The sequence below is a fragment of the Crassostrea angulata genome, chromosome 6 (assembly GCF_025612915.1).
Source record: "Crassostrea angulata isolate pt1a10 chromosome 6, ASM2561291v2, whole genome shotgun sequence".
NCBI classification, from domain to species: Eukaryota; Metazoa; Mollusca; class Bivalvia; order Ostreida; family Ostreidae; genus Magallana; species Magallana angulata.
Genome location: NC_069116.1, coordinates 2930120 through 2944078, shown reverse-complemented (window position 1 = coordinate 2944078; position 13959 = coordinate 2930120). Strand labels below are relative to the sequence as shown.

Genomic DNA, 13959 nt, shown 5'->3' with positions numbered 1-13959 from the left:
GGACACGGACAGCAAGCAATATGAGAATATATACTGACAACAAGAATCAGACAGTGACAGTAAGCATTGGGTTGGACACGGACAGTGAGCAATATGAGAATATATACTGACAACAAGAATCAGACAGTGACAATAAGCATTGGGTTGGACACGGACAGCGAGCAATATGAGAATACATACTCACAACAAGCAACAGACAGTGACAGTAAGCATTGGGTGGACACGGACAGTAAGCAGGAGATAGTGACAATAACCTCAGAGAAGACAGAAAAAGCATATATGAAACCCTGGCAGTGAGTATCAGAAAGTGAAAGTAAGCATAAACAGAGAGAAAATAGTAGAGTGAGTAAGTGGTAGACAGAATAAGCAGAAGACAGAGTAAGCGGTAGACAAAGGGAGAAAGCGGTTGACGGAGTAAGCAGTAGACATTGACAGGAAGCAGTAGACAGAGCAAGCAACTTAGACAAAGGGAGAAAGCGGTTGACAAAGTAAACAGTAAACAGTTAGCAGAAGACAGAGCAAGCAGTAGACAGTGACAGTAAGCAGTAGACAGAGCAAGCAGTGGTAGACAGAGTAAGTGGTAGATAGAGAGTAAGCAGTAGACAAAGGAGTAAGCAGTAGACAGTGGTAAGTGGCAGTCAGAGAGTGTCCAGGTTGGAGGACAGAGTAAGCAGTGGTAGACAGAGAGAGTAAGCGGTAGACAGGATAAGCTTTAGACAGAGAGAGTAAGTAGGAAACAGGGTAAGCGGTAGATAAAGGGAGTAAATAGTTGACAGAGTAAGCAGAGACAATGACAGTAAGCAGTAGACAGAGCAAGCAGTGGTAGACAGAGTAAGCAGTAGATAAAGAGAGAGTAAGCAGAAGATGGGGTAAGCGGTTGATAAAGGGAGTAAGCAGTTAAAGGAGTAAGCAGTAGACAGTGACAGTAAGCAGTAGACAGAGCAAGCAGTGGTAGACAGAGTAAGCGGTAGACAGAGAGAGTAAGCAGAAGACAGAGAGTAAGTGGCAGTCAGAGAGAGTACAGGTTGGAGGACAGAGTAAGCACTGGTAGACAGAGAGAATAAGTGGTAGACAGAGAGTAAGCAGTTGACAGAGAGAGTAAGAGGTAGACAGACAAAGTAAGCACTGGTAGACAGAGAGAGTAAGTGGTAGAAGATAGAGTAAGAGGTGGTAGACAGAGAAAGAGTAAGCAGAAGACAGAGTAAGCAGAAGACAGAGAGTTAGCAGTAGACAGTGACAGGAAGCAGTAGATAGTGACAGAAAGCAGTAGACAGAGAGAGTAAGTGTAGACAGAGAGAGTAAGCAGTAGACAGAGAGTAAACAGTAGAGAGAGTAAGTAGTAGACAGTGACAGCAATCAGTAGACAGAGCAAGCGATAGACAAAGGGAGTAAGCGGTTGACAGAGTAAGCAGTAGACAGTGACAGTAAGCAGTAGACAGAACAAGCAGTGGTAGACAGAGAAAGCAGTAGATAGAGAGAGAATAAGCAGTAGACAGAGGAGTAGACAGTAGACAGAGAGTAAGTGGCAGTCAGAGAGAGTACAGGTTGGAGGACAGGAGTAAGCAGTGGTGGACAGAGAGAATAAGTGGTAGACAGAGAGTAAGCAGTTGACAGAGAGAGTAAGCAGTAGACAGAGAGAGTAAGCGGTAGACAGAGAGAGTAAGTGGTAGAAGTTAGAGTAAGAGGTGGAAGACAGAGAGAGAGAGAGAGAGAGAGTAAGCAGTAGACAGAGTTAGCAGTAGACAGTAAGCAGTAGACAGAGAGAGTAAATGTAGACAGAGAGAGTAAGCGGTAGACAGAGAGTAAGCGGTAGAAGATAGAGTAAGAGGTGGTAGACAGAGAGAGAGAGAGAGAGAGAGAATGTAAGCAGTAGACAGAGTTAGCAGTAGACGGTAAGCAGTAGACAGAGTAAGCAGTAGACAGAGAGTAAACGGTAGAGAGAGTAAGCAGTAGACAATGACAGTAAGCAGTAGACAGAGTAAGTGGTAGACAGAGAGAGAGTAAGTGGTAGACAGAGAGAGTAAGCGGTAGAAGATAAGAGTCAGAGGTGGTAGACAGAGAGAGAGAGAGAGTAAGCAGTAGACAGAGTTAGCAGAAGACAGTAAGCAGTAGACAGAGAGAGTAAGCAGTAAACAGAGAGTAAACTGTAGAGAGAGTAAGCAGTAGACAGTGACAGTAAGCAGTAGACAGAGTAAGTGGTAGACAAATGCAGAAGACAGAGAGAGTAAGATTTTGGAAGGCAGTGTTATTGGTGGTAGACAGAGAGAGTAAGTAAGCAGAAGGCAGTGACTGTAAGCAGTAGATCTTGATAGTAAGAGTAGACAGTGACAGTAAGCAGTAGGCAGTGACTGTAAGCAGTAGACAGTGACTGTAAGCAGTAGACATTGACAGTAAGCACTGTGTAGACAATGAAAGAAGTAGACAGTGACAGTTAACAGTAGCAATTTAGCCACACATAAACAATAAACAGTCCAACAGGCAGTGATATTAAATATACTTTTAAAAATAATTTCAACCCCGTCTAAATTATTGAATCTCGTTGTGCGTTTGAGATGGAGAGGGGGGTGGGGGTCGAATTGTAATGGGGCAAATTACTGTAGCTACTTCCGGTTCAATAAGAGGGTTCACTTTCCTCGTGTGTCCTTGGAAAGCTGCGAAACAATATACTAATTTATAATCATGTAAGTATTCTTATTGTCATAATTGTATCAAGCATTATTTAAAATTTTATTTAGTCGCAGCTTCTATTGTTTTTAATGTTTTTTGTGGACACGCCCCCATCTTAACACTTTAGCCTATTGTTTGATGTAAAAAAGAAAGTAGACAAATTCTTCTGAATTTTTAATGCTTTTAATAATAATTAAATTGACCATAATGCATTTGTTCATTCTACATGTACTTAGGCACCACAATGATATGAGCACGAAGAAATGCCAAAGTTTTACCGATGCCAATAATCTGATAATTAACTGAGCTGATGACCTTCATTTCTGGGAAGCTTATCCTAGAGTCATCGATTTCCGATGATCTAACACAAAACACTTCCCCTAATGATTTGTTTTCTTTGGTCAACTATAAAATATTAGTTTTAGCCTTTAATATAGCATCGAAAATCGCTGATACTTAAATGAAAGTTAGTTGTCATCAGGTTGCCAGGACCAACAGACCCAACACCCATTTGATGGTTTGACTCCTATTTGGTGTCAGCCCCCTGAATCAGTATACCTATTTTACCTACCAAATGGAACTCATTTTTCATTTGTGTTTCACTTGCCTGGATGATGGAATTAAAAAAAAAAGAGTTTGAGGAATAAAGCCATATCATATTTTGAATAAAATTAATCTTTAAAATTTTGAAGACAAGCACATTGTTTATTTGTGACACCCGGGATGCATTTTATTTCAATTTTTTTTTAAACACAGAGTGTAAAATTGAGAATTTTTTTAACAGAGGTTTTATGAAGTTAACATGTCAGAATATGTACTTGCCCAGGTAGTAAATGTGATGCATTTTTTCTTAAAGAAAATGTAATCTGATTGAGATGAATGAAAAATGCATTCGACGAATGAAAATGAGCATTATATATATGTTTCTGATAGTATGATTTAATCAACAAAACTCAGTAAGGAAAATGAAGTTGTTTTGGGGTTAACTCATGCCACAAAAATTGACTATAAGAAACATATGACTACTAGTATCAGAAATGTGATGGCACAGTATATATGAAAGCTGTGTCTTTCTACATTTTTATAAAGTAAAAGTAAGGGCGGTAACGGACCCTCAACACTGGATATTTGGCCTTAAAAGCTCAGTAGTAGAGCTGATTAGAAATAGAAAGGTTACATTTCTGATCCAACCATCTTAATCTATTTTAATTCTCTATGGGTTGAGATGGTTGAATATTGTGACTCTTTTCAATAGATTCAAATTTGTATCATGTGTAAATAATATAGGATATTTGTGTCTTTCATTAATTAATCCATAAAATCCCACAGTAAGTAGTGAGTAAATCTTTTTTTCTCCTTTATTTACAGAATGGGAAACCTGTCAAAAATCGTTGATGCCCTTCCTGATCACTATGGATGTGTGATCTTTACGGGCGTGGCGAGCACATTTGTGAACATGTGGATGGGCATTAATGTAGCCAAAGCCAGGAAACAGTATGAAATCCCTGTAAGTACAGCACTAGAAAAAAATTCCTATTTGCAAAGAGCTGCGAGTTTAATTTTACCGTGTCAGGTCTATAACTTAATAATAAAAAAAATCATCCCACTGCATTATTTTTAGAATGTTGCTAAATTTTGTGTCTTTCAGTCCCTATCCTGGTGACAAATCATTGAGAGCTCTGGTTACCCACTGAAAGTATCGAAGACACAGTTGTTAATTTCTTTCTTATATATAGTTAAACGAGACTGAAGATACTGATCTTGATTGCTCAAAACAAAAATCTTTTTTAGTAGCACTACTTTTACAATAAGTAAGGAATATATGAACTGGAATTGAGAGTGTTGTGGTCTGTGTAGCTTGCTGTCAGAATTTAGTAGAGATGGAAGCAGTAATGAGTAATGTTGCATCTTTTCAGTATCCTACCATGTATAGCTCAGACAATAAAATGTTTAACTGCATCCAGCGAGCTCATCAAAATACGTAAGTACTACTAATTACTCAAGTACCATATCACAGTCAACTTGTGCTGAACTACTGCATTAAACCACATTTTCAACATGATGATATGCTTAAAATACTTAGATTTTGGGCAGATTCCATTCAGTGTATTGTGTGTGAAGAAAGCAAAAGAGTAATAGACACATTCCTTTGGTGATATACTGGTATATATGATTTTCTCATCTTTGTAGACTTGAGAACTATCCCCAGTTTCTGATGCTTCTGTTTATTGGAGGATTACAGTACCCTGTAGGTCACATGGTTTTACTTTCTCTTTTTTTGGTAAAAAAGATTGTGAATTCAGTTTTTAGAATGGAAGAAATTGCACTGGATAATGCTACATTTTTAACGATAGAAAAATGTCACATTTATGTTTACAATTTAAAGTATCGTTTTGCATGATTAAACTATAAATCAATTTCTTTTATAAGTGACCTGCAATTTGTTGCATGTTAAACAGCAACATGTGATTGAATCTTTAGATTGCATTTAATTTTTTTTAAAAATTACAATATAACATTAATGTAATTTTTTGTACAATGATTGAAAAATGATGTAAATATAACAAATGACAAATCATTCTTTAAGTTTAATGGGATATAAACTTGGATTAGTACGTGATCAAAATTGATCATGAGACAACCTATATCCCATGAAAGTCACTGATTCCTGTGTATTTGTTGATGAGAGATTTTTGTTGTATGTAACAGAGGACCTCCGCCTGTGCCGGAACTCTTTATCAATTGAGCCGGATTTTCTTTGCCAAGGGCTACTACACTGGAGGCAAGATAAATTCATTTCTAATTCTAATAATCTAATAATCACTGTGGCGATAACCTTTTACCGGTACACGCTTAATTTCATTATGATTTCAACTATCCTCCACCTTTTTTTAAAAAGTTCTTTATAAAACTTTAATTTTGGGGGCAAAAAATGCATAATAATGCATTTAGTCATTTGATGAAAGTAATGGCTGATATTTTAATTTAATTTGCGTCTTTATGTTTCCTTCAGAGCCAGAAAAGAGGCGCTGGGGGTCATTTGGTTACATCGGGTTGATCACCATGCTTGGCTGTACAGTGGGCGTCGCCCTCAGACAACTCCGTGTCTTCCCACACTAAAGCAAGAATGTGTGATAGACTCAACTATTGACATGTGCTGTGCATAACTGTATTAACACATTAGATTTTTGGTTGTTTTAATTTGTAGAGTGTCTGGTACCATTTCATGAAAAATTTTCATAAGAGATTTTGTAATCAAATTACACTTATACATGGAATTATTGGTGCAAGCATTATTAAGGTTGTACATGTACCTTAAAGTCATTGAACTTAACAAGTATACTTAATGTTTACGTTAAGAAAGAACAGTTATAATGATATATATATATGTGTCGGATTAAAAAATTTTTTTTATCATTCTAGTCTCGTTTAGAAAGAACAGCAAAATCAGTGCTATATATTTCTGGCTAGACTTGCAACGGTAGTGAGGCAACACGTAGAAGTTTATGTTGTTGTAACTGTTTTCCTGTATAGTTCTTTGAGATAAGATTACACATAGTATCATAGTATTTATAAGTCAAGTGCACACAAATAAAAATAAACAACAACTTTTTCATATTGATGTGTCTTGTGTCTATTTAAAACTGTTCCATCTACCGGTATTCTCTACCAACCTGTTCAATACAAAGAATATGTAAGTACAATGTAACAGGATGTGGCTATGTTTACTGTTAGATTGGTCGGGCTGTGGACTGGTAGAGCACCTGGCAATTGACACAGATTTTTGTGACCTTGACTTTTCCTTCCATAAACAACCCTACTGAACACATAAAAAAGAATAAATAATGGATTAGACTACGAGTACCTGATTAGCGTTGCTATATAAACCATGTGATATTGCCCAAGGTAGCTTATACGAGTACCTGTACTTCCTTTACTGACCTTTGAAGCTACTGGACAGAAAACTGCGCTCATAATGCAGGACCCCATGGTTTAATTTGCAATCCATTTCAGGTTAAATTCTGAAGTTACAATAGTTATTTATTATGATTGTCCTTCTACCAAACATTTCATCAGGAGTGGAATGCAGTGGCTGCTGAAACCAGACACTTCAATTCTTATTCCTGACATAAACAAAAAATACTTCAGTACTATTTTCTGACATAGATAAACATAAGATACTTTAGTACGAATTCAAGACATATATAAACAAGAGATACTTTAGTTATAATTCCTGACAAAGATACACATGAGATACTTAAGTACGAAGTCAAGACATAGATAAATGCATGATACTTCAGTACGATTCGCAGACATAGATACACATGATATACCAGGTACTTTAGCACCAATTCCTGTTAAAGATAAACAGGAAGCACTTTTTCCTGCCATGATAAACATGAGATTTCAGTTCTAATTCCTGACAAAGATAGACATGAGAAAATTCAGTACTTATTCCTGACATGATTAATATATTATGAGATACTTCATTTCTTATTCGTGACATAGATAAACAAGAAATACTTCAATAGCAATTACTTACATAGGTAAACAGGTATATTTGAATTGCATTTTAACTTACAATTTAATAAAGTTAAAAATTCTAAGGTTCAGATTCAATGTTTGAGAATTTTATTATGAGTATTGAGTATATTATGATACAGTATATACAGTGAATACAAAAATATTTATAATAAAACAACAACAAAGGCATTTCTATAGATGCAGTCTTGGATAAAATATGTACATGCAGGTACATGAATAACAAATTACTAAAATAGAAGATATATTCGTTGAGGTTTAATGTTTATTACAGTTATCAACAAAATGCTCTTTTATTTTCATAAATATCACTCATCACCTATGAAAACTTCTGTCTCTATGGCATACATATGTGTATTAAAAAGGTCTTGGACAGAATAATATGTATAATTTTCACTATGAAAACAAAACCACAGATATCTATAGGTATTCTGAAGTAGCAAGTATCCTGAGTCACACTGCAGAACTATACATGTATAAGGAATCTGTCACAGATTTGTTCTTTATACTTTTTATAAACCTGCACTGTTAAAATAAAGCAGCACCTGGGTTTTTGCAACATTTTGAATTTTTGATTAACACCTTATCAATTTCAAACTTGATATCTTGTATTTCCCTGTTCATACAGAAAATTGCATGAGAGTTTGAGTATTTAGAAAGGAGTGAATAAAAATATTGAAAATATATGATACATGAGAGGAAACATAATACATCTCCACTAAGATTATTGTCATAATTATGTATAAAACCAACACAAATTTGTTAAAAGGAATCATTAAACATGATACAAATAAAAGGTAATATTAAGATAACAGATAATCTATAATTTCTTGGTTATATTGCAAATCATGAAGTCTTTGTAAACATATAAAATTGCAAACATTTCATTATTTTCAGCACTTGCCATCACATGCTGTATAGTGCACAGATTGTTAGCACTGGTTCCAAAGGCGGGTTCAGCAGGTGTTCGTGAGTGCTCGCCAAAATTTGTATTATAGGTATAGGGAACTTTTGCGAGCGCTCACGGGCACCCACTCTGCTGAACACGCCTCAGCTGATACTATATGTAAAACAAATAACAGATCATTACTTCATAGTTTTAAATAAAATTAAATCAATACAATAAAACACATTAATACAAAAGTTCTTAATAATTTCAGACAAAATTTTTTTCAAGACCTTGAATAGTTTAGGGACTACAAAACTGACATGTAGAGAGTACTTTGAGTATTTTTTATGAAAAAAAAAGAAAAAAATCTCAGAAATTTCGATCAAAATAACCTTTTACCTAAACTAAAATAATTCACTTGTTCATATAATGTGGGCTTGATAAAGAAATATAAAAAATGAGTTAAGGAGCATTAACATAATTCTTTTTTTCCCCTAATATTATGTCTGATAATCATTCAAAAGAGTATTCAAATATCAATATCAATCAAATTATAACAATATGAATCAAATAACAACTAAATCTCAACCCTCAATAAAATTTTCCTCATCAAAAAGTAGACTACTCCGAAATCTTAATGTTATAGGTCTACCATTCAATTCTTCCTCAACTTCACGTTTTTATAATAGGGCAAGGATCTCTCTCTGGCGCCCTCTACAGAGAAAGGAGGGACGTAACCAATCAGGGTCTTGGCCTTATCATATCGCACGTAAAATTTCCTTGTGGAGAAAATAATTCCTGATAAACTGAGAGGGAAAGAAAATCGTTTAAATGGTGAAATCAAAAGACAAACTGTTTCTACCAGGAAACAGATAAAAAACACGATGGACAGAGGCACATAATAGGAGGTCATCTGGAACCCCCTGCTCTCTAGATATGGTCGACTGAGGGCCTGAATAGACTGGGGGGGCGTGTCATCCATGATGAACATTCTCTCATTTCCAAAGCTTGGATTGTTGTACATGGTCTTCAGACAACATACAAAGCCCCAGGCAACATTGCCAGCATAAGCATAGGCCTCAAGATTCTCTCCATTACCCATTCTGATAAAGCTGCCATTGTTATCCTCAGCGTATTGTAACATCATGGCGATCAGTTTGTCCCCTTCTCCATACATTGTTGGTGGTAACAATGACACCGTTCTTAATTTCCTGCCTGGAAAACAAGAAAATTAATGCATCCTTTTTCAAAGTTACGATACAAAGTAACAAGAACTCAAGATAAACACTGGAAACCCTGTTTTATTTGACAAAGTTTTTCTCAAAGTTTAAAAGTACAACGAAAAAATTTACTGGTATCTTACAGCTAAGCAGGTTATGTATTTTATTATGTCTAACTAGTTAAATTCATGTTAGGTGACAGTGTATATAGTAATGAATCAACAAAGTTATAGCAGAACTGACCATTTGCTAATGGAGTTTGATCAGCCTTCAGAACCTGCTGTTCAGCCACTCGCTTCGTTCCCCCATAATCCCTGAACAGAAGTGGACGGACATCTTTGAGTTCTGTTTCACTGCCTCCCTGGCAGTTAAAGTATCCCTGTACAGTGCCGATTGACGAGCAGTAGATCAGAATGGGCACACCTTCCTCCACACATGCCGCTATCACATTAGCTGTGCCTTAAATCATACATCAGATGAAAGGAATAATGACACATTAGGAGTCAGGAGAGCTGTTAACCAACTTTTATTTGTATGCGAGAAATGTTTGCAAGATTCATGAGAGCGTGGTTATCGCAAATATTTCTCATTGCAAATCAGTCCTGAAATACCCGTTACATGTATATATTGATAATTTTCGAGATAACTTACATGTTATTCATGAAAATAAGTTGTAGCAAAGCACTTCATGTCCGGTAAATCACGAAATAAAGTAGTTGTGAATAAAAGCTGGTTTACAGTGTATAGACCAAAGATATCAGTAAAAATAGAACCTGACTAAAAATTTGGAGGTTGCAGATTGAATTCCAATTTTATCTATTTCTTTCCATTGTATGCTAATACCTCCTTCCTATCACAAACCCCATTTTTTTTATTTTATTGGCAGGAAGCATGACATAATTAGGTCACCCATGTACCTCATTACAGTTCTACTGTCATTTCAATGACCCAAAATAAACCTCCAGGGAAGCCAGTATCAGGAGTGTGAGACCCAGTTAAAATTTTCAAGTTCTATAAACTATTATCATGAGTAGGAGACCCTGTAATCATTCACTTGTACCTACCCTTCACATTCACTTCCTGTAGGAGTTTCTTGTCCGGCTGAAATCTCGCATCTATTGCTGAAGCCAAGTGAAGCACAGCGGAGGCATTATGAAAAGCCTTTCTCAGAGATTCAGTATCTCCTAGGTTCCCCGTGTAAGTTATTACATCGAGCCTTGGTGTGTAATCTACAATTGAGTCCGTCATATACTGAAAATTAAATATCCATTGTTTGACACTCATGCATTAGCATGTGTTTTATCTATCATAATAAGCTTCTAATCACTGAAGTGAAACTTATTTTCCAGCTTCTAGATCATACAAATAATTTAATGACTTTGCATAATTTATATACACTCTGCTTTTTAACAGCATTGAAAACCATTAGTCACATTATATTTTATCAAATGCAATAAGTAACTAATGATTATTGTAAAAAAATTAACTTTTTGTTAAAAAATGTTATAAAGCATCCACTAATATTGAAACAATTCTATGGTCTATATATACAGTAAACACATATACTGTCATGCATTAGTAAAAAACATTCAAAAAATCAATATACATATTTTAAAGTTTATACCAAGAGATCTGCTGAATGGAATCAGGTCAAACACTCTAATTTCTGTCACCCAGGGGGCGCTCAGCTGAAGATGCTGGATGACATGCTGACCCAGAAACCCAGCGCCTCCAGTCACCGTCACTGTACACATATCCCTTCACCGTCAGGGAGACCCTGACTTCAGGGGAGTATTACACTGCTGGGATACTGCTCTGTCATTTAGCTTCTTCAGATCAGTCTCCTGTAAACATGTAAACATGTAAGATGCTGCATGTTCATGTCAGAAAAACACATGTAATATCATAGGTACATCTAGAAACATATAAATACATGTACATTTGGAGGCACTTCACATGCCTGATAAAGGTGCTTAGTGTTTTAACGTGTAACATACTGTATCTATATCATGTATATCTTTGGAACAAGATAATGATATTCGCCGGTTCCTTAACAACTTGTGTGCAACTGCGACAGGTACTTGTTTCTGTAAAAGTCCACCATACATCATTACATAAATAGTGCCTGTTGGGCTTTATAACATTTTTTAACAGTTGAAATTGACACTCCGAGAATACCATTGTCAACCGACGCGAAGCGGAAGTTGAAGATGGTTTTCCAAGGGTGTCAATGAATTTCAACTGTTACACTCCTAGACAGGCACTATTTGTTTTATTATACTGAATGACTTAATTTTAAAGAAAAATTTACTGCTTTTATTAAGGAATGACGTGAAATTGTATGCGCATAATTTACTCATGTTACAATTTGTTGTGTTACCCATTGCCAAGTGGGTAATAGAACAGATTATAAACTTCAGATTTTAGTATTTAACATAAAAGTATAATTAAATATTATGATATATATCATAGGTTAAACTTTTATTACAGGAGCAAGTGCCTGTATCAAGCATAAAAAGTGGGAGAAATTAAGCATGTTAAGTAAGTCTCCCATCAAACATAAGGGCAAACAGAGATTCTCTGTTTTATCATACAAATAACTGAATGACATAGAAAATACTTCAAATTTAAGTAATGACAGTCCCTGAAATGTTCCACTTTCGAATTTTCTGTGCACTCACCATGCATTCACTTGCGCTCACTCTGTGTTCACTTTGTGCTTACCATTCGTTCAGCGTTCAGTCACCCTTCATTCATTTTCATTCGGAACTACGTGAAAGGATCGGTCTTTGAGAGTATTACAACAAAAATGAGGAAAGAACGCTTGCGTAAAGGTACAAGGAACTTACATTTCACACCAGAAACATCATTTTAATCATGAATTAATTTGTAGAATATAAAGTACACATTCTTGATTATGTCCATAAATAAAAAAGACTTTTTTTGGTTTTTTTATGAAATCAACAAAACCATTGTATGTTTTTTTTTAACAGTGTAAGTAAACAGTAAATGACTATACTCTGTCCCAAGATATCACTTGAACGGTGACCTCCCGTACATATACATGTATAACGTTACAGGGTACGTATCCTGTTTGTATGTACGACAGGTCAGTCGTGAAGTTTATGTGTTACTTTTTAAACGATATTACAACAAGGATAATCTTCTATTTAGGCTGATAACAATACATATATGTTGTTAATTTTAATTATTTGCTATTTTTCGCCTGATTACCCGCGAAATACAATGTAATGATAAATCCCGATGCACTCCGAACAAATCGTTCATATTGCGTTCACTGTGCGTTCACCATTCACTTTGCGCTCGCGTTTGCACTCACCGTTCAAGTGGGAAAGTAGAACGTTTCAAGGGACTTTGATTTAATTCATAAAAATAAAAAGCAAAATATTAAAAGAAAGAAAAAAACCTTATCTTGTTTACATCACACCAGCATCACTTCACTTCCGGGCGGTGTCCAGTCAATTGGAACACTTACCATCTCGTACACAGACTGTTCGTATTGTCAACTGGTACACAAACAAAAAGGCACATCGAACACACGGCTTGATGAAATTTTGTAAATTTTAATATTTTGGTTGATATATAAAACATTTTTTTAAACAATGGGGATATTTCAATTAAAGAGGCCTGTGGGCCACATCACTTACCTGAGTTGATGTGGAAGGGGTGGCGATTTAGCGTTCCTGTGTTTAATATATGATCAACCTAATACAACAACCCATAATAGTGACCTTTCTGTATCCCAGGGGTTACACTGCAAACTTATATATGACCCACAGGATTTGTGATAATAAATAAACTCGTTATCTGTTAAGCTTGCTTGAATCCATATTACAGCCTTCTGAATAGTTCTTAATATTTAAATGTAATGCACACTACACCAGCTATCACCTTCTATTATCTCAGGCCTGATCAAATTACACATAAAATTTACAATATACTAGTATGACCAAACAAGCAAATTATTAACTTAGTTTACTCCTACGGTCATTTCACATTTAGATTATAAATGTATTAAATACCGGGTTTTTTGTTTCATCCTTGTAATGTGAAAGAAATTAAATAATGGACCCAGCATATTAATAAAAATAGAAAATGGACCTAAAAAGATCAAATGTCGTAATATGTAAACGGTGTGACCGTTGGACCGAGCGCAGATTTAACACAGTACAGTTTGATATGTGTACAACAATTTATTTGAAATGCACACTGTAGGATCCGCCTACTTTTAAAATCATTAGCAAAAGTTAAACTAAACGTCGCGTGATCAGTCTACATTATGACGTCATGTCTCGTACGTAAAACGTACCAAGTTTTGTCTTCGGAAACAGCCGAAGAGAGTTACGTGATTCCGACAAAATTTTTTATTTCTTCTTTCATTTAATCCATATCTCGACTACAGGTAATAAAAATTGAATACTTTATTCAGTGTCTATATAAAAGATCAGTTCCTTGATGTTTATGTTTGTATATTCCATCTGATAATTTGATAAGATATACGTAGAACAAGTCGTATTTCTTGATTGAAGCACTTTTTCAACTTATATGTTTTTTACTTTAATTTTTTAAAATTTAAATTACCTTCTATTGAAACATTGGAAAGATATTAATCGAGTTTAG

At 35.4% G+C, this 13959-nt stretch overlaps 2 protein-coding genes across 7 annotated transcripts; one reads left to right on the top strand and one right to left on the bottom strand.

Moving 5' to 3' along the window:
- Window positions 1-2573: 2573 nt before the first annotated feature.
- LOC128186871 (microsomal glutathione S-transferase 3-like) lies at window positions 2574-6285 on the top strand. Its single transcript, XM_052856814.1, has 6 exons — window positions 2574-2681; window positions 4036-4174; window positions 4584-4648; window positions 4858-4915; window positions 5377-5449; window positions 5681-6285. The coding sequence occupies exons 2-6, from the start codon at window positions 4037-4039 to the stop codon at window positions 5785-5787; spliced, it is 441 nt and encodes a 146-aa protein (XP_052712774.1). The 5' UTR covers window positions 2574-2681; window position 4036; the 3' UTR covers window positions 5788-6285.
- A 997-nt stretch (window positions 6286-7282) lies between these two features.
- LOC128186867 (3 beta-hydroxysteroid dehydrogenase/Delta 5-->4-isomerase type 3-like) lies at window positions 7283-12823 on the bottom strand. Of its 6 annotated transcripts, XM_052856809.1 has the most exons (6): window positions 12760-12775; window positions 11316-11405; window positions 10943-11162; window positions 10383-10547; window positions 9562-9777; window positions 7283-9313 (listed from the first exon to the last, which is right to left on the bottom strand). In XM_052856809.1, exons 3-6 carry the CDS (start codon window positions 11070-11072, stop codon window positions 8754-8756), a joined length of 1071 nt encoding a protein of 356 aa, XP_052712769.1. In that variant the 5' UTR covers window positions 11073-11162; window positions 11316-11405; window positions 12760-12775; the 3' UTR covers window positions 7283-8753. The 6 variants fall into 6 exon arrangements, with proteins under 6 accessions (XP_052712769.1, XP_052712767.1, XP_052712770.1 ...); XM_052856807.1 differs by lacking the exon at window positions 11316-11405 and having other exon boundaries at window positions 12760-12823; XM_052856810.1 differs by lacking the exons at window positions 11316-11405; window positions 12760-12775 and adding an exon at window positions 12659-12758.
- Between the last annotated feature and the right edge of the window lie 1136 nt (window positions 12824-13959).

Coding starts and splice junctions, on each gene's coding strand:
- LOC128186871 (XM_052856814.1), top strand. CDS start 4,037: ATGGGAAACCTGTCAAAAATCGTTGATGCCCTTCCTGATCACTATGGA. Junction 4,175..4,583: donor GGAAACAGTATGAAATCCCT/GTAAGTACAGCA, acceptor GCATCTTTTCAG/TATCCTACCATGTATAGCTC. Junction 4,649..4,857: donor CAGCGAGCTCATCAAAATAC/GTAAGTACTACT, acceptor TCATCTTTGTAG/ACTTGAGAACTATCCCCAGT.
- LOC128186867 (XM_052856807.1), bottom strand. CDS start 11,072: ATGTGTACAGTGACGGTGACTGGAGGCGCTGGGTTTCTGGGTCAGCAT. Junction 10,548..10,942: donor TCCATTCAGCAGATCTCTTG/GTATAAACTTTA, acceptor ACTCAATTGTAG/ATTACACACCAAGGCTCGAT. Junction 9,314..9,561: donor TCAAACTCCATTAGCAAATG/GTCAGTTCTGCT, acceptor CTTGTTTTCCAG/GCAGGAAATTAAGAACGGTG.